Below are 19,874 nucleotides of genomic sequence, written 5' to 3'. Positions count from 1 at the left end.
AAAATCACACTGTGACAAACAACCTTAACTCCAACCTACCAATAAGAACATAAGAATGGCCCTACTGGGTCAGACCAAAGGTCCATCTAGCCCAGTATCCTGTCTTCTGACAGTGGCCAGTGCCAGGTGCTCCGGAGGGAATGAACAGAACAGGTAATCATCAAGTGATCCATCCCCTGTCGCTCATTCCCAGCTTCTGGCAAACAGAGGCTAGGGACATCATTCCTGCCCATCCTGGCTAATAGCCGTTGATGGACTTATCCTCCATTAATTTATCTAGTTCTTTTTTGAACCCAGTTATGGTCTTCGCCTTCACAACATCCTCTGGCAAGGAGTTCCACAGGTTGACGGTGCAGTGTATGAAGAAACAGTTCCTTTTATTTGTTTTAAACCTTCATCTGGTGACCCCTAGTTCTTGTGTTATGAGAAGTAGTAAACAACACTTCCTTATCTACTTTCTCTACATCAGTCATGATTTTATAGACCTCAATCAGATCTCCCCTTAGCCATCTCTTTTCCAAGCTGAAAAGCCCCAGTTTTATTAATCTCTCCTCATACGGAAGCCGTTCCGTACCCCTAATAATTTTTGTTGTCCTTTTCTGAAACTTTTCCAATTCCAATATCTCTTTTATGAGATGGGGCGACCACATCTGCACATAGTATTCAAGATGTGGGTGTACCATGAATTTATATAGAGGCAACATGATATTTTCTGTCCTATTATTTATCCCTTTCTTAATTATTCCCAGCATTCTGTTCACTTTTTTGACTACCGCTGCACATTGAGTGGATGTTTTCAGAGAACTATCCACAATGACTCCAAGATCTCATTCTTGAGTGGTAGCAGCTAATTTAGACCCCATCATTTTATATATATAGTTGGGATTATGCTTTCCAATGTGCATTAGTTTGCATTTATCAACATTAAATTTCATCTGTCATTTTGTTGCCCAGTCACCCAGTTTTGAGAAATCCTTTTGTAGCGCTTTGCAGTCTGCTTGGGTCTTAATTATCTTTAGTAATTTTGTATCATCTGCAGATTTTGCCACCACACTGTTTATCCCTTTTTCCAGATCATTTATTAATATGTTGAATAGGACTAGTCCCAGAACAGACCCCTGGGGGACCCCACTATTTACCTCCCTCCATTCTGAAAACTGATCATTTATACCTACCCTTTGTTTCCTATCTTTTAACTAGTTACCAATCCATGAGACCACCTTCCCTCTTATCCCATGGCACCTTACTTTGCAAATTACTTTGGAATTAGAGGAGTTCCTCAGATCTGTCACTGAAAAAGAATGGCTCAGGTTTGGGAATCTCCCTCACATCCTCGGCTGTGAAGACCGATGCAAAGAATTCATTTAGTTTCTCCGCAATGGCCTTATTGTCCTTGAGTGCTCCTTTAGCATCTCCATCATCCAGTGGCCACCCTGGTTATTTAGCAGGCTTCCTGCTTCTGATGTACTTAAAAAAAATTTGCTATTACTTTTTGAGTCTTTGGCTAGCTGTTCTTCAAATTCTTTTTTGGCCTTCCTAATTGTATTTTTACACTTCATTTGTGAGTGTTTATGCTCCTTTCTATTTTCCTCACTAGGATTTAACTTCCACTTTTTAAAAGGATGCCTTTTTGCCGCTCACTGGTTCTTTTACTTTGTTGTTTAGCCATGGTGGCTCTTTTTTGGTTCTCTTACTATGTTTTTAAATTTGGGGTATACATTTAAGTTGAGCCTCTATTATGGTGTCTTTAAAAAGTTTCCATGCAGCTTGCAGAGATTTCACTTTTGGCACTGTACCCTTTAATTTCTGTTTAACTAACCTCCTCATTTTTGTGATGCTACATTACTTGTAATTTAGTAATTATTTAATGACAAATTTTCCTTGAAAAAAATACTATGTGACCATGTAATTAAATATCTTCCATTGTTGTTTGCAGTATTGGTGTAGCAGTGGTAGTTCCCAGGATGTTAGAGAGACAAGGTGGGTGAGGTAATATCTTTTACTGGACCAACTTCAATTGGTGAGAGAGACAAGCTTTCGAACTTTCACAGAGCTCTTCTTCAGGTCTAGGAAAGGTTCTAAGAGTGTCACAGCTAAATACAAGATCAGGCCAACCGACAGCTCTCTGACCACGTACTATAGAGAACTCAAAGAAGACCCCACACCACAATTTACCCAGGAACTTAAGGATCTAATCAAATCCTTCCCCAAACAACTCCAAGAGAAACTCTACAAACCCACCCCCATGAACCCACCCCCATGACCTTTTACATGCTTCCCAAGATACACAAAGGAACCTGCACAACACTTTCAAAAGACAAGCCTGGGAGCTTCAATTCATAAAAACTTTGCTTGACACTAAAAATCATGGTCTTAATAAAGACATTGGATTTATGGCTTATTACAACAACCTGCAATCCACTAGTCCCACTTTTTGTGCTATGACTATGCCTTAGAATATGTGTTAACTACTTATGCTAAACAATCTGCTCTATCTTGTTCTTAGCTGTGGCACCGAGTATCTTTCCCAGACCTGAAGAAGAGCTCTGTGTAGCTTGAAAACTTGTCTCTCTCACCAACAGAAGTTGGTCCAATAAAAAGAGATTACCTCACCTACCTTGTCTCAGCAGTGGAACAGTTAAAGGTGAAAATTTCAGTGTCAACATTATGTTTCAGACATAACAGTTCCATTATCATGAAATGGGCAGGTCTCACCTCCCAGAACTATTGTTACAGGCTGTCCACATATTGAGGAAGACAACTCTGCATTTATTTACCTGTTCATTTTTTCAAGGGTTTCTTGAACAACCATGAGAGCTAGGCACTCTTGTTTTTATTTAAATTGAAGTTTAGATTCTGTAGCATCCATCCAATAGCAGTGTCACAGAGTACACCATTCACCACTTGTCTGGCGCCTCCTCCTAGCTGCGCTGGGGATTAGCTCACAAGATTGACACCCCTTCCCACGGTTGTATACTGTCACTCCGTCTTTCTCTCTGGTCTGCAGCCCCGATCTTGATTCAGGAACCGCAGTATCCTCTTCATGAGTCAGCCCTCTGTCCAAGTCACTCAGCGTTCTCCCCTTCAGGGTATAGGGCTTCAAAGTCTCTGTCACTCCCAGTGACCCCGACACTCTTTCAGTTCACTGCCCCACCAGTGTCACTTCCCCAGTGGCAGGTAGGGAACCCAGGCCTGCCCTCTACTCCGGCTTCCAATCCAGGGACCCACAACGCAACAGTTCTGGGCTTTCCTCTCCCAGCACACACTGCTCCTTCCCTGGACTTATAGATTCATAGATATTTAGGTCAGAAGGGACCATTATGATCATCGAGTCTGACCTCCTGCACAACGCAGGCCACAGAATTTCACCCACCACTCCTGCGAAAAACCTCTCACCTATGTCTGAGCTATTGAAGTCCTCAAATCGTGGTTTAAAGACTTCAAGGAGCAGAGAATCCTCCAGCAAGTGACCCATGCCCCATGCTACAGAGGAAGACGAAAAACCTCCAGGGCCTCTTCCAATCTGCCCTGGAGGAAAATTCCTTCCCAACCCCAAATATTGCGATCAGCTAAATCCTGGGCATATGGGCAAGATTCACCAGCCAGATACTACAGAAAATTCTTTCTTGGATAACTCAGATCCCACCCCATCTAATATCCCATCACAGGCCATTAGACCTATTTACCATGAATATTTAATTACCAAAACCATGTTATCCCATCATACCATCTCCTCCATAAACTTATTGAGTTTAATCTTAAAGCCAGATAGATCTTTTGCCCCCACTGCTTCCCTTGGAAGGCTGTTCCAGAACTTCACTCCTCTGATGGTTAGAAACCTTCATCTAATTTCAAGTCTAAACTTCCTGGTGGCCAGTTTATATCCATTTGTTCTTGTGTCCACATTGGTACTGAGCTAAAATAATTCCTCTCCCTCTCCGGTATTTATCCCTCTGATATATTTATAGAGAGCAATCATATTTCCCCTCAGCCTTCTTTTGGTTAGGCTAACCAAGCCAAGCTCCTTGAGTCTCCTTTCATAAGACAAGTTTTCCATTCCTCGGATCATCCTAGTAGCCCTTCTCTGTACCTGTTCCAGTTTGAATTCATCTTTCTTAAACATGGAAGACCAGAACTGCACACAGTATTCCAGGTGAGATCTCACCAGTGCCTTGTATAACGGTACTAAAACCTCCTTATCCCTACTGGAAATACCTCTCCTGACGCATCCCAAGACCGCATTAGCTTTTTTCACGGCCATCTCACATTGGCGGCTCATAGTCATCCTATGACTCCTTCCTACAACTCCTGGTTTCGCTCCTTGCTCTGGGTGTACCAGCCTCAAGCCCTCCTCCCAGGGAGTGACTGCCCTTTGCCAGCTAGGGTTGCCAACTTTCTAATCATACAAAACCAAACACCCTAGCTCTACCCCTTCCCTGCCCCAGCCCCGCCCCCTGCTCACTATATCCCCCCTCCCTCGGTGGCTCGCTCTCCCCCACCCTCACTCACTTTCACTGGGCTGGAGCAGGGGGTTGGGGTGCGGGAGACGATGAGGGTTCTAACTGGGGGTGCAGGCTCTGGGGTGGGGCCAGAAATGAGGGGTTCAGGGTGCAGGAGGGGGCTTCAGGCAGTGTCAGAGAGTTTGGGTGCAGGAGGGGGTGAGGGGCTTGGGGTGCAGGAGGGGGCTCCAGGTTGGGGGGGTGGGGGCAAGGGATTCAGAGTGTGGGAGAGGGCTGTGGGTTGAGGCAGGGGATTGGGATGCAGGAGGGAGTACGTGGTCTGGGCTGGGGGTGCGGGCTCTGGGGTGGGGCCAGGGATGAGGGGTTTGGGGTGCAGGAGGGGGCTCCAGGTTTGGAGGGGCTCAGGGCTGGAGCAGGTGATTGGGGTTGGGGCACAGGCTTACCTCGGGAGGCTCCCGGTCAAGGGCACAGCAGGGCTAAGGCAGGCTCCCTGCCTGTGCTGGCACCACACTGCACCCTGGAAGCAGCCAGCCGGTCCGGCTCCTAGGCAGCGGGGCCAGGAGGCTCTGTGAGCTGCTCTCACCCACAGGCACCACCCCCTCCAGCTCCCATTGGTCACTGTTCCCAGCCAATGGGAGTGTGGAGCCGGTGCTTGGGGCGGGGGCAGCACGCCGAGTCCCGTGGCCACCCTGCTGAGGAGCTGGACCTGCTGGCCCCTTCCGGGGCCCAGTGTGGTGCCAGGACAGATAGGGACTAACCTGCCTTAGCCGGGCAGCACCGCCAACGTGACTTTTATTGGCCTGGTTGGCAGTGCTGACCAGAGCCACCAGGGTCCCTTTTTGACCAGGCATTCCAACTGAAAATCGGACACCTGGCAACCCTATTGCCAGCAGCAGTCCCTGTTCGGTGCCAGCTTCCTGGCTTTATAGGCCCTGCCTGTTATTGCACAGCTGAACCTGCTCGCAGTCAACTCCCTGCTCCCTAGCTCTTCCTCCAGGTGCAGTCTGTGGAGTTAGTAGGCCTGCCTGGCCAACTTAACCCCTTCCAGTCCTGTGTGGGGTTGACACCCCGTCACAGGCGGATATATTAACAGCGTTAATTCAATTAAAAATTAAAAATGAATTTAAAAAGTAGCCCATGTCTCAGATTTTGTTACAGCAAAACAATTTTCAAATCTCAAAAACACCCAGGAGCTTATTTGCTAGAGGGAGAGGCAATAAAGTTAGTCTCATCCCCAGAAAAAGAACTTAGAAGCCCATTTAAAAATTATTATAACTCAAATAATGAATAGTTCGGCGTGAGAATTCAGTCTGTACTCAGGGCCTGGTCCAAAGCCGACAGCAGTTAACGGGAGCCTTTCCAACGATTTCAAAGGGCTTTGAAGCAGGCCAGGTCCTCAAAGGGTAAGTGCTGTCAGTTTGGGATGATTCACTGTGTTATTGGTGCATAACAAAAAATGTAATTCCTGCTTTAAATGCAAATCCTAATGCAGTTCTAACTGTGGAATTGCTTTGGCACCTTCACAGTATTGAACCTGCATTAACAATAAGACACAGCTGTAAACTAACATAGGGCCCTATTGTCCTGTCCATCTCTGGGTAGAGAGAGGATGAGAACCCAGGTGTTCAAGAGGGATGCGCAGAAGAGGGAAGTGCTGCTTCCTTGTTACTGTCCCCCCAGCCCCTCCCCACGGGCCTTGCAGAATTAATACCAAAGTAGAAAACATGTTAAATCTGGAATTCAGGCTTTTTTGGGTGAAAAGGTCAAATTGCCAAGCAGAGTCTTAGTTTGAGGATATACCAGTAGGGGGAGCCGGCTTTTTTCCTAATGCAGTGGTTTTCAACCTTTTTTCATTTGTGGACTCCTAAAAGATTTCAAATGAAGGTGCGGACTCCTGTGTCTAAGATTTCCAGAGGCTGCAGACCCTCATGGGTCCATGGACCACAGGTTGAAAGCCACTGTCCTAATGGATTGAAGCAGTGTGCATCCTGAAACACAGACCCTGAAATAAAACACATTAAATAAGAGAACCAGCATATCAAGGCAGACTGTTTAAATGGACCCATGTGAACCAAAAGTCACTGTTATAAACAAACCCTTATGCACATTGGACAGTAGTACCTCTCATCCACACACACTGTATATAAAAACTGGAAGTTGGTATAGGACCAGTGAAATCTGGTCCTGATTTATAGACCACATAGAATGCCAAGCTATTTACAATAATATATTTGCATCTGCAAAAGAGTTTACAGTGTATAAATGAGAGTTAGGATTATTTGACTCAAGTAAGAATTTAACAGAAAGGAATTTGTGTTTGTCTCCCTTTTAGGATAACTGTGTATTGGTGCCGAACATTAAGCAGAGGAACAGTGATCAAGATATCTTTGGAGATGCTTGTGACAACTGTCGCACAGTCTTGAATAATGACCAGAGGGACACAGATGGTGACGGGAAAGGAGACGCCTGTGATGATGACATGGATGGAGATGGTTGATCAATCTGCACTTAACATAATTCTTTAAAATCACCCAGCATGTGCTGTGTGTTACGGCACGGCTACACTAGAGAGTTTACAGCTGCACCACTGTAAACTCTCTAATGTAGCCGCGCTAAGCCGACAGGGCCTCTGCTTAACTACTCCAGCCCCTGCAAGCTCTCCCGCCGACATAGCGCTGTCCAGTGCTTATGTCAGTGTAACTTGTCTCTCAGTGGATGGTTTATTCACATCTCTGAATGACATACATTAGTATCGTGTATGTCCTGTAGTGTAGACATTGCCTAACAGAGGATGTTTGGAACCAGCTTTTAGGCATCTCTAAGGCCGAATACTTTAGTTCTAGTTTCCAACAGTGATGGGGTAACCCAGAGATACTATGTAAAACCCAGCAATTTTGACTGTTTCCCTCCTGGCAATTGGCATGGCTGCAGTAGAGGACACGAAACATGTTGCAAGAACAGTTCTGACTAACCTATAAGACTGCAAAGTGTGATAACTATGAATCCCAACAGCAGCAGCAACTCAGACTAAGATGCAGAAAATTTGGGGATGACGTTACTTGGTCAAACACATCTTCTCATGTGAGATTTTGTCAGAGATCACATCTCTGCACGCAACTCCTAGTTGCAGCCATTTTTATTTATTTTGTGTAAATATTGATTTTTTTTTTTGCTCCACCCCAAGCCCTGGGCAATGTGCAACAGTTAAACTCCACAATAATTCATACAACAATTAAAAGGCTGTTGAACATTTTAATGGACTATCAATATTAACAGCAAAACAACAACAACAAAAAAAACCCCCCCAAACCTCTTCACAATAATCCACAGGACCAACCACATCCTAGCACATCTGACTGCCTCCTGCCTGAATGCCCAAGAGATCCCGGTTATGCAACATTTTATTGTCATTGCTGCATGGGGCTTGGAAGAAAATCAAGTGCCCTTAAATATAATATAATAAATGAAATGTCACGTGATATAAACTATATGGTATGGGGACAGAATGCGGTATGGGGACAGAATGCAGTGAGGTGTGCAGGAAAATGGAATGCAAGGCAATGTCATTAGTGAGATGCTCCTAACCTTGATTAAATGAGGTGTGCACAGAAACACAGATTTGCTGTTAATGTTTATGATGTAATCACGCACTGTGCCCTAAGTGAACTGCTGCAGACATTGGTGATGGCTGAACAGTAATGCTGTATTCTGTGAAAATATATAAACGGGTGCATTTGGAAAACACACACATTTGGAAACCGAGGGAATAATTTTGACTAATATTGATGATTTTTCCAGGTATTAAGAATCTTTTGGACAATTGTCAGAGGGTTCCCAATCGGGACCAAAAGGACGGGGATAACGACGGTGTTGGTGACGCTTGTGACAGCTGCCCCACTATCAGCAACCCCAACCAGGTTAGTGAGGGGAAGAAAAATCTGTAGGATAGCACAAGCCTCAGCCACCAGGTTAGTGAAAAAGTGACTGTGAGCACCAAATAACTGTAGAAGGAGACAATTGGAGCTACAAGAGATCAGCTGCTTCCATTTTGTTAAAGGATATGTAGAAAAAACTTGTGAAACTTTGAAAGCTTGAGTTTGGAAAAGGAGACTGGAAATAGGAACAGATAGGTGCTTTTTCACACTCTGCATGTCTCATTGTGCACCTTCTCTGATCAATTTGCCGCCACATCTCCCATCTGTGGTGGGCCAAACAAGTCAATGGGAAGACTCCATTGGGAGTACAGATTTGTTATATGTATTCTTTCTTTCATTAGGGCCAAATGTTGATTTTCTTATTCAGACAAAAACCTCTATCACCACAGACTCAGGGTCATTGAGTAAACAGAGTAGATTTGCTACAGTTCTCTGTTCAGTTGTGTAACACCGTAGGCTTATTTTTAAGGTACAGAAGAGGGAAACCTCTTCTGGAAAACGAGGGTTGACTCATTTTCAGTATCTCAGGCAACTTTCTTTTTTTTTTTTTTTAATTCCTTCAGCTAGAACCCCAGAATCTAGTCCTGCCCAATTTAATACTACTTTGTTTTTCTGCCCTTGTTAAATAAGTTTTCTTCTTTCAATCACCCACATAACCAGAAGATCTATTTTATAAAAAGAACTGATCCTGCCAATATAGTACTGTCATTTTAATATTCTCTCAGCAGTTAACACTACAACTTCTTCTGTTTCTGTTTCCAGTCAGATATTGACAATGACCTGATTGGAGATTCTTGTGACACCAACCAAGACAGGTACAGTACCCCCTATCTAATATCAATAAGAGAACAATACTGGATCAAATTTAGCCCTGGCATAAGCTAGTCTAATTCCATCCACTTCAGTAGAGATGCACCGACACTCCCATCAGGAGTTCAGCCCTAGGTTATTTTCAGTATTTCCTGCCCAGTAAGAACATAGTTTGTTTTCATTACATAAAATTCTTTTCTGAAATAACTATCATTCAAAGCCGTAGTCATCAATTACTGTTGCTATAACAGTAGGTAAACCATCCCCCCTTCCACTTTCTCCATGCACATTTCATCAGTTCAGGTCCAAAAAGGGTATAGAAAACAGATACATGACATGATTCAAAGCTGATTCCATAGAAAGAAAACTGGCAAGCTCCACACAGAGCTTATATTATCAAATCAACACAAATCAAAACCAAAACCACCCAAACAATTTTAGGGGGAGGTGTTTCCCCCACTAACACACAAGACTTCACTATAACATAAAGTTTAATTGTAAAAGGCAAGGACCTACCTGAAAAAAATGTCCCTTTCACTTTAGTATAGGAGTAGTGGTAAAGTCTCTCTTCATCCCTTGCAGATACTAGGCGGGGCAGAGGCAGGGGCAGCTGAGGATGTGCTGGGGAATCCATGAAATGCCATTTCTTTTCTCCCAAAGGCAGTGACTGTCACAAGACCAGCTGCATTCGCTTTCACTCTATGATGAGAGCAACGCCAGCAAAACCAAGTTTAGGGCATTATATTTTACTCCTCTTTTCAAAAGGAAAAGGCAACTACTACTTGCCCCTGCTCAAAGCAGAGGAAAGAGGAAGTGATTAAATCCCTTAGGAATGCACCATTTCCCACTCGTGGGAAGGTGATAATTGCTGCATTCCAAGGTGATTAGCACAATGGAAACCACTGAGGCCTGGTCAGCACTAAGGAGTTCCTGAAACTACCCTACCATCATCTATCCTCATGTGTGGGGATTAGCTTTAACATGGAGTGAAGCTTCACTGCAAAGAGAGTGAGGCCTTGTCTTCACTGCTAAAAACGTGTGTTTTCTGTCGTGGGGTAGCTGTCACACGAGCTCTCCTGGGGTAAAAACACAGTGGAGACAAGGCACTGTAAAGGCAGGTTATAGCTACTCTACAGCCACTACAGTGGCACAAAGAAAAGGAGTACTTGTGGCACCTTAGAGACTAACCAATTTATTTGAGCATGAGCTTTCGTGAGCTACAGCTCACTTCATCGGATGCATACTGTACAGTGCTCCAGACGTGCAGGTGGAGCACCGTAACATAAACGCTTCCCACATCCACCGAAGGGGCTTTTCTGTCAGCGTAGTTAATCCACCTCTCTGAGAGGCAGTAACTAGGTCAAGGGAAGAATTCTTCCATTGACCTAGCCGCATCTACACCAGGGGTTAGATTGCGTTAACTACAGCACCATGGGCAGTTGTGAACTGGTCGATGGAGGAGGCTAGCCCCCGGTCCCTCCCTTCTGCCCCCCGCACCCCCCATAGGAGCCTAGAGAACACACCCCCCCCCCCGGGCCACCAGCCGACAGCTCCTGGCTGCGCAAGCGCCCCCAGCCCCGGAGCACCAGGCAGCCACACCCCCGGAGTACCAGGCTGGCGGGTGGCACAGTTCTAGTGCCCCAAGCACCAGGTGGGCAGCGCAGCAGGGCCCTGGCCCCAGCGCCAGCTGCCCAGAGTCCCAGAGACAGTCCCTCAGCCCCAACCAGCCTGGGCCACAGAAGACCAGGACCTGCCGGACGGGGCCTGGGGCTGGAACATGGACGGGGCCACACCAGGCGTTTCTGGGGAGTCTCAGCCATATACAGCACTCAGGGCATGAAATTTTTCACAGCCCTGAGTAATGTAGCTAGGAAAAGTGTAGACCAGGCCTAAGTGACAGCACTGTATCCCCAACTGGGCTTGACCTCACCTAGTTTACCTTGAGGTAAATCTAATGTGCCTTATTGCCACTGTGGTTTTGCCTCAGGGTACCTCACACACGTTTGTTACCCAGAGGAAAAACTCGCCTTTTTTAGCAGTGAAGACAAGTCATGACTGTCCATTGATAAACATTGCAGCTAATCCTGACTCTCACTGCACTTCACTGTGGCTCTGGCTACTCTAGGCAAAAAGGTATTGGGGAAAAAAAAAAAAAAATTGCTGGAATGCCTTGAGTTTGCAACACCCCCTACCCTTACACAACAGCAGCCCTAGGTGCTTTACCAGCATGGGTTATACAAATTGGTTGCAGTACCTGAGGTAAGGTCTTCAGAAGGAGTCTGACTGAGCCATTGTAGCTTATGGTGATTTCACTACACCACAGTCAGGAAGCCACAAATAGGTTTGGAAGATTTTTATTGGTAAAGGTTGGTAAATGTTCATTTCACCGAACACACACAATCCCTGAACAAAATATTTCCATCGATAACAATAGCAATTTACAGATATGGAAAGTCAGATAAATGCTGCTTGAGAAGTTCAGTAGAGTCCCGCCTTCATGTTGTAATATGGGCATTAGCTGAGCTGGAGCTGGTGCCATTTAGATATGGCTGGAGGGCAGTTCCTCTGCTTCCCCTTCCCATCCTCCCCCAAACCCCGTGATTTACCATGTGTTAATTTTAAGAAGAGGGAGCCTCCAAGGCAGGGACACTGCCAGGGTCAGGTGTAGGGGGATCTCTGCTCTGCCTGGAGAATGCAGCCTCCTCCCCATAATTTGGCAAAACAGCGAACATTTAAATTGATTAAAAATTAGAAAAGGCTTAAAAATAAACATTGATTAAAAAAAAATAATCAAATCCTGCCAAACCTAACCACTAGGATGCAGCTGTATCAGTTTAGCTAGGCCTCAATGCAGGGCTGCTGCTGTATGGACATTTCCAAAAACACCTGTCAGTGCTGAGTACCATGGACTAGGCCCATCAGGAACCCCCAGTCGCAAAACGTTTGTACCTCAAAATATTTGTCAAAAAGCAGTGTTGCTAAACCATGGCAAGGAGAAGCCAGGCCCGTAACCACTTCCTGTACTCAGTGTCCTCACATTCAAAAACTGAAGCTTCACTATAACCAGATTAACTATGAGCAATTTTCACAGTCCCAGATATCTCATTTCACAGTCCTTGTGAGAGTTTTCCTTTCATTACATGTGCTGGCATCAGGATCCATCCGATGGCATCAACTGTACTTTGTATTTCATGATTGCTTAGCTGTTGTGCTCTAGTCTGGGGACAAGAACTGATTCTTTGGGGGTGTGTTTTGTGCGTGTGTGTGGTTTGTTGTTTTGTTTGAATTCATAGTGACGGAGATGGACACCAGGACAGCACAGACAACTGTCCCACAGTCATTAACAGCTCCCAGCTGGACACTGATAAGGATGGGCTGGGTGACGAGTGTGACGACGATGATGATAATGATGGGATTCCAGATCTCATGCCCCCGGGCCCTGATAACTGCAGACTGGTTCCCAACCCGGGACAGGAAGATGACAACAGTAAGTCTGTTCTACCCACCTATGCAGTGAGTGAACATGCAGTACACTTACTGTGAGGCAGCATGTTCTCACCAAGGGGAACCAAGTTCACATAAGCCCCTGTTGTCCAAAGTCTAAAGGCAGATTTCTCTTTTGTACAGGAGGGAGCCCTGTTATGTACAAGTCTGGACTGACACATATTACGAGTAGCAGCAACCAATGGCTCTGTCCCATACTCTGGGCCAGATTCTGTGCTGCATCTCTCAAGCAGGCACAGCTGGGGTAGGGAGAGGCTTTAAGCCATCTTTGGGCCTCCCAGATTGCAGGCTACTCTGGGGGCTGGGCAGCCCAGGGATCACTCTGACGTACAGAAGCCTTCCTTGGCTGCCTGTAAGCTGCTGCTGTCACACCTTTGACACCCCCCTTCTTCTCCAGCATGCCCCTACCTTTGAGGAATTCCCTCCGGGGGCACTCAATGCCCTTCATGCTGCTGGAATGGCATAGAGGTACTAGCAGAGGCTAGAATTTGGCCCTTGGCTCTCACTTTCATGAACAATTTGAATTCACCAAATTTATTCAGATGTGAAAGACAGACTCACATTAGGATCCCTGTGACTCAGCACAAAACAGTAAAATCATCTGTCTGTCTCTCTGTTTTTCTTAAACCAACTAACTTATAAAATATCCCTGGAAGATTTTTCAGTTTTCACCAGAACAATGATACGAAACAATCTTAAAAACAAGCCAATACTGTAAAATCTCTCTACTTCACATTAGTGATTGAGGGTCCCCCTTGCACCTTACTGAATCTTGCAAACAAGCAAATGACTAAACGATTTACAAAGCAAGGAGAATGCATCATGGAATATACTTTATTCGTTAATTTGGATATTTGTATTTTTATACTTAACTAGAAAATATACCTATACAAGAATTTCTAAAAACAATGGTGTCTTGGTCATTTGAGAACTTAGTGTGGAACTCTGCTGTCAAATCTTTGCTTACAAGTGGCAAAAGACAGTCATTGTGTGTCTCATTATGTGGCATTAATTTTAGTCCAACAAAAAAGTGCTATACACTTGTATTCTGAATTTTGCTTGATCTGTTAGCCATGTCAGATCAGAGTACAGCTAATGGTGTGTTTGTTAAACCTTAAAAAAACACCTATTGCACCTGTCAAATTTGCTGTAAATTTCAAGCACTTTCTGTAGGTTCCTTTGCCGCCATAAATTTTAAAGTGAGAAGGGACTCTTAGATCAATAACTTGTGTTTGGCTAAAGTATATCTTTCAGAAAGGCAACCAGTCTTGATTTTAAGACATCAAGAGATGGAGAATCAACTACTTCCTTTGGTAGTTTGTTCCAATGGTTAAGACTAAGGTGGTTGTAGCTGCATTGTAAATAATTCCCCTTTTGTTTCATTGATGCATTCAGGTGATGGAGTTGGTGATATATGTGAATCGGATTTTGACCAGGACACAGTAATTGATCGAATTGATATTTGCCCTGAGAATGCTGAGATCACCCTCACAGATTTCAGGGCTTATCAAACTGTGGTTCTGGATCCTGAAGGTGATGCTCAGATTGATCCTAACTGGATGGTTCTGAACCAGGTAAAAATACATTCAACACCTTTTAGCTGTCAGAAACAAATAGTTACAAAACAAAATTAAAAAAAAAACCAACCCAACCTGTGCTGAGCTTATCAGAATCTGTAATGCTTTAGCAAAGAAATGACGACAACTGATGCTTGCTAAAAGCGAAAAGGAAAGGATATTTTTGAAAAAGTGTGCAACTAAGTTTGAAGTTACACACAACACTTGGGCTAAAATAATTACAGACACAGAAAGCTTATTCCGGGAGAACTTCACTGCTGCACAGAGGGCCAGCATGAGGCCGATGTAGAGCTGTGGAACGTCTCATTGTAGCAATTGCAGTATCACCCTATTGTTTATTATGCCTCAATAACATAATTAAATTTCCCCTCTCAGGGTATGGAGATTGTACAGACCATGAACAGTGATCCTGGCCTCGCAGTTGGTATGGAGACCATTTTTGTACTCATGTTTTGCAATAGAAAAGCTTTTGGCATGTGGTCAAGTTTTCTGCCAACGATTGGTCTTCACACAGTGTCTATCCATTGCTCCTAGGTTACACAGCTTTCAATGGGGTTGACTTTGAAGGCACCTTTCATGTGAACACGGTGACGGATGATGACTACGCTGGCTTTATTTTTGGTTACCAAGACAGTTCCAGTTTTTATGTGGTAATGTGGAAGCAGACAGAACAGACTTACTGGCAAGCAACTCCATTCAGAGCTGTTGCAGAGCCTGGCATTCAGCTTAAGGTACTGGGCTAAGTAACATCATCAAATTTGGTGGCTCAGTGTTCTCTGTGCAACGGCTATCCAAGCATACAAGGAGTTGGCCATATAATGCCTATGCTATTCTCCCACCATTGCTGGGGACCACCAGCTCTTTCCTAAAGGAAAGGTTAAATTAATATCAGAGTGGTACCTTGCGTATGTGCATCAATTTAATAACTTTCAGAGTAGCAGACATGTTAGTCTGTATTGGCAAAAAGAAAAGGAGTACTTGTGGCACCTTAAAGACTAACAAATTTATTTGAGCATAAGCTTTCGTAAGCTACAGCTCACTTCATCGGATGCATCTGATGAAGTGAGCTGTAGCTCACGAAAGCTTATGCTCAAATAAATGTGTTAGTCTCTGAGATGCTACAAGTACTCTAATAAGCGTATGGAAATGCAGAGGATAATTTGAATCTACCAAAATGTGTGTGCCAGTCAATGCTCATTAAAAATTTATGAGGCAGCTTTCATCGGTTGCCCTAGAGTTGAAATGGGCCCTTTTAATTAGAATAAATACATAAAATCAAAGCTGGACACAGATCTCATTCAATTCACTGGTGATGGCCTAAAGTGACCATTTTAAAGAGGCTGTGTGTTTGTCTAAAGCAGAACTTCCCCAAATGTGGTCCATGGCACACTGACTAGTTGCCCATTGAGACCTTCTGGTCACATGCTGCTGGCTCCTCCTTGTTCCTAGCTGCTTAATGAAAAGACAGCAAATATTAAATACTTTTATTTCTCCTTGTAAGCAGTGCCTACAATTGGCACAGGGATGTCATAAGCTCATGGATGGGAGGGGAGGTGTGCAGAAGGCAAGTCTTCTAGTAAGATGTGATCCACATTATGAAAAGTGAGAGCTCCTGGTCTAATGCTTAAAGGGAAAATTTTCTTTGTTCACTTTCTAAACAATGCCATATTTGTCTAGGCTGTTAAATCTAAGTCTGGCCCTGGCGAACACCTCAGGAATTCACTCTGGCATACTGGGGACACCAATGACCAAGTCAGACTGCTTTGGAAAGACCCCAGAAATGTAGGTTGGAAAGATAAAGTCTCTTATCGATGGTTCTTGCAGCACAGACCCCAGGTTGGATACATCAGGTAGGGACTGGCTTGTTTAAACCTTTGTAGAGCTAAACAGCAGTTATTATATTTTTTATATTTGTGAAATTCTAGTTAGGGTGGGGTGTTTTTGTTTTTTAGAAAAACCAAACCCCATATAATTACAAGTATTGTCAAATGTCTCTGGGCTTTGTAGCTGCTAAAGACAGACATTGCTATTGTGCCTGGTTTTGCTTTAAAAGTTTTTGAAAATACCAGTGACACCACTTCTAGAAACACATTCAAGTCTTAACATTTCACAGATATTTGACTTCTGTATGAATATTCCTTAATGTTTATCCCGTGGAATATGTACATATAAATTGTGATAATTTATCCACAACACCATGTGTAACAAGTAACAGAACTAATCAACCAAAGCTGGCCCCACAGAAAGCGTAAAGATGTAAAACAGAACATTATCAGTAATTAGCACAGCATGATTATATATGTATACATATACACACACACACACACACACGCTATAAGCAGTGTTCGCGTAGCTGTGTTGGTCCCAGGACATTAGAGAGATAAGATGGGTTAGGTAATATCTTTTATTTGACCAACTTCTGCTGCTGAGAGAGACAAGCTTTCGAGCTTACATACAGAGCTCTTCTTCAAGTAACCTTGTCTATATGAAATATGACCTCAATATGTTCTCTGAGTGTATGTTAGCATAGAAGTTCTTCTTGTCCCTATGATGTTTACAAATTGCCAGGGGCAAGACAAGTAGTCGTGATGGTGGAATTCACACTCTTTGAACAAAGTCTGGAAGTAGTGAGGCCATTACTGCAGTCACCTTTTTAAATATTAAAAGACAAAAGAGATGTTGAGCCAGTTCTAAAACTATGATTCAGTCAGTGAGAAGCCTTTACAAATTGCTCTTGATTTTTAATGTGTTTTTCAATAGATCGGGATTTACAGATGTAACATGAGCAATGTTGGTCTTTGGCTGACATCCATGGAGAGGTGTAGGTCTCCTAAAGAAACAGGGCATTCTATTTTGTTAATATCTAAGAAGGGCAAAAAGACAAAAATGAGAAAGCATTTTAACAAGAAATCATCATTCAGGATAGGGGTTTGATCTTGGAACATTCAAGTCAATAGAAGTAGGATCTAAAAGTATTATATGAAAAAAAAAAAAAACCCAAGCGCACACGGCCCTGCTCCTTGGCCCCATCAGACCAATTGCATATTTGCGCTGTTTTTCAAGTAAGCTGAATAGGGCAAAGGATTTAATAAACTTCAAGATTCATCACAGTTTTTGCAGCTCCCTGCCTTTCAGAATGTGCTGAGTATACAGCCACGCACTCTCTTTTTAGTAACTCCAGTTAAAAATCCTCAGACATCAAAAGGAGCAGATAAAGCGAGTCTTATTTAATCCTTCGAGAACAAGGGCCTTCAGAACCAAAAGTGAAAGTCTGAGCCAACGCTTGGGCCATAACTCACTACAGTATGTTTTGACTAAGTATAGCAGCCCTGTGGGCTATGTAGCATCACGCATTTCTCGGAGACTTCAGCAAGGCCTAGGAATAGGCACAAAAGCCAAAATAGCCCAGGAGAATTGATAAACTAAATTCACCAGCTGTGCTATTTTTGAAAAACACCCAAATAAACAAAAATCAAGGATGGTAAATGATTCCTTTTTATAATGGCTTTATAACAAGGAAACTCTTGGGGAAGGTGTCTGTATTTCCGTATGTGTTTGTACAGCTCCTAGCAGCATGGAGCCCTGATCCTGATTGGGTCCCAGTAGGCACCACCATCATTTCAATAATAAATACTGATATTTACAGGTAAGTACACAGCTGAACGTTTGGTGCAGCTGGTATGGAGCTAGCATAGCCAACTGACTCCCCCAGTGTGGGGAGCATGCTGGGATGAGAGTGGGCATGTAGGGTTGCCAACTTTCTAATTGCACAAAACCGAACAACTTGCGCCACTGTGGTCAGAACATACAATGCTTTAGTGATTCCCCAGCTTGTGTAAGGCCTCCTACGGGGCTGTTAGAAGCTAGCCTAATTTGGAGCAACTCTGCCCCTTCTCTACCCCATGGGCACAGCCCTATCACAGCTGAGGGTTATAACCCTGGTTTCTCTTCAAGTTGATGGTGGTATGGTCCTGAGACCAGTCTAAGGAGCTTGTCACAAGGTAGAAGAAAGATAGATATTAAAAACACTTTCGCAAAGCAACAGTGGCTATCTGAGCGCTGACAGGGGTTGCATTTGTTTTATTCTGAAGGGCAAGATTTTATGAAGGTTCTCAACTGGTGGCAGATTCTGGAGTAACTGTAGACACTACCATGCGTGGAGGAAGACTTGGTGTTTTCTGCTTCTCTCAGGAAAACATTATTTGGTCCAACCTGAAATATCGCTGCAATGGTAACATTTCTCTTAGAGCTACTCAGCTCATGATTATCAAATGACCTACTGTATTAGAGGAGAAGTAGTTTGGGCTCTTTTTAAAAAAAAACAAACAAAAAACCAAACAACTTGCAGCCTTCCCTTTCACCAGCAAATGAATCTGTGAAACATTGTGCCTGACGCCGGCCTTAGTATGGATCGCGTCTTGCCAGAGGTAGAATGAGCAGCTCAGCTGCTCTGTTGCTCCTGATCTGCAATATACATGTAATCTGCCAGCATAGTCCTGCCCTTATATGGAGCATGCTAACGACACCAAGTAGGTGCAATTAGAAATGTTACTAAAAGACCAAATGACCACCACCTCAGAGCTAACCATACAGCAAATGAGGCGTTGTCCTCGGTAAATTAAATATTATGTCCCCCAGTACACATTGCATTCACCCATACATCCATTGTACGTGATGTTAGCCAACCCACACTCCAGCCAAACTGCTGCTGCTCAAATCAGTTAGTGGAAGGCAGTTTCTTGTACCGGTCTTTACAGTTACAGTTGTTGCTATGAGCTTCCTCCGCATGATGCCTGGCACCACAGCTGACAAGGCACTCTCATCTGCAGACAGAATTTAGACATTTTACACCTCTTCAGTTTTGGCCAGGTCTCCTTCTAGCTGAACTCAGATCTCTAACGTAGTGAGGTGGCATGAAAATCTCTGAATTAATTTTAAAACAGTAACACAATACATCATAAAACTTGGGCACACTTTACAAAAAACACAATCCTGGGCTGCGTCCCCCCAACCTCGCCTAAACCACCACGCTGCCCTGGTGCTCCCATGTACTTTGTGCACACAGCTGTACTTCCCTGTTAGATAACGAGTACACCTTTTCCTTATTGCATGAAATTCTTCTGGAGGAGTTGTTCACATGAGGCTATTTCTGTCATATCAACTCATCAGTGGAACACAATCACTTCTCTCAGAGTAACAGCCGTGTTAGTCTGTATTCGCAAAAAGAAAAGGAGTACTTGTGGCACCTTAGAGACTAACCAATTTATTTGAGCATAAGCTTTCGTGAGCTACAGCTCACTTCATCGGATGCATCCGATGAAGTGAGCTATAGCTCACGAAAGCTTATGCTCAAATAAATTGGTTAGTCTCTAAGGTGCCACAAGTAGTCCATTTCTTTTTGCGAATCACTTCTCTCTTCTCAGACTCAATCTCGGCCTGACCAAACAGTCCCCTGGTATAGTCGTCCCCCCCCGCCCCCATGTACTGAAGAAAAGCCAGTCAGTATTTGCTCACTGCAATATTGGCTGACTGAGCTAGTAACTTACATTTTGTGGAATTAAACATTTAAATCCAAATCTCCAGCCCAG

General features: G+C 43.9%; 1 protein-coding gene across 1 annotated transcript in view; it reads left to right on the top strand.

The window, feature by feature from the left end:
* Positions 1-19,874, top strand: part of THBS4 (thrombospondin 4) — a 55,828-nt gene that overhangs the window by 33,944 nt on the left and 2,010 nt on the right. The window contains exons 13-21 of the mRNA XM_007059014.3: positions 6,793-6,952; positions 8,259-8,377; positions 9,158-9,210; positions 12,499-12,692; positions 14,105-14,283; positions 14,662-14,710; positions 14,821-15,017; positions 15,964-16,136; positions 18,378-18,517. Coding sequence (XP_007059076.1) covers positions 6,793-6,952; positions 8,259-8,377; positions 9,158-9,210; positions 12,499-12,692; positions 14,105-14,283; positions 14,662-14,710; positions 14,821-15,017; positions 15,964-16,136; positions 18,378-18,517 — 1,264 coding nt within the window. The remainder of the gene's footprint in view (positions 1-6,792; positions 6,953-8,258; positions 8,378-9,157; positions 9,211-12,498; positions 12,693-14,104; positions 14,284-14,661; positions 14,711-14,820; positions 15,018-15,963; positions 16,137-18,377; positions 18,518-19,874) is intronic.

The sequence above is a fragment of the Chelonia mydas genome, chromosome 5 (assembly GCF_015237465.2).
Source record: "Chelonia mydas isolate rCheMyd1 chromosome 5, rCheMyd1.pri.v2, whole genome shotgun sequence".
Classification (NCBI taxonomy): domain Eukaryota; kingdom Metazoa; phylum Chordata; order Testudines; family Cheloniidae; genus Chelonia; species Chelonia mydas.
The sequence above is the reverse complement of the archived record's forward strand: the minus strand, read 5'-3'. Positions and strand labels throughout refer to the sequence as shown.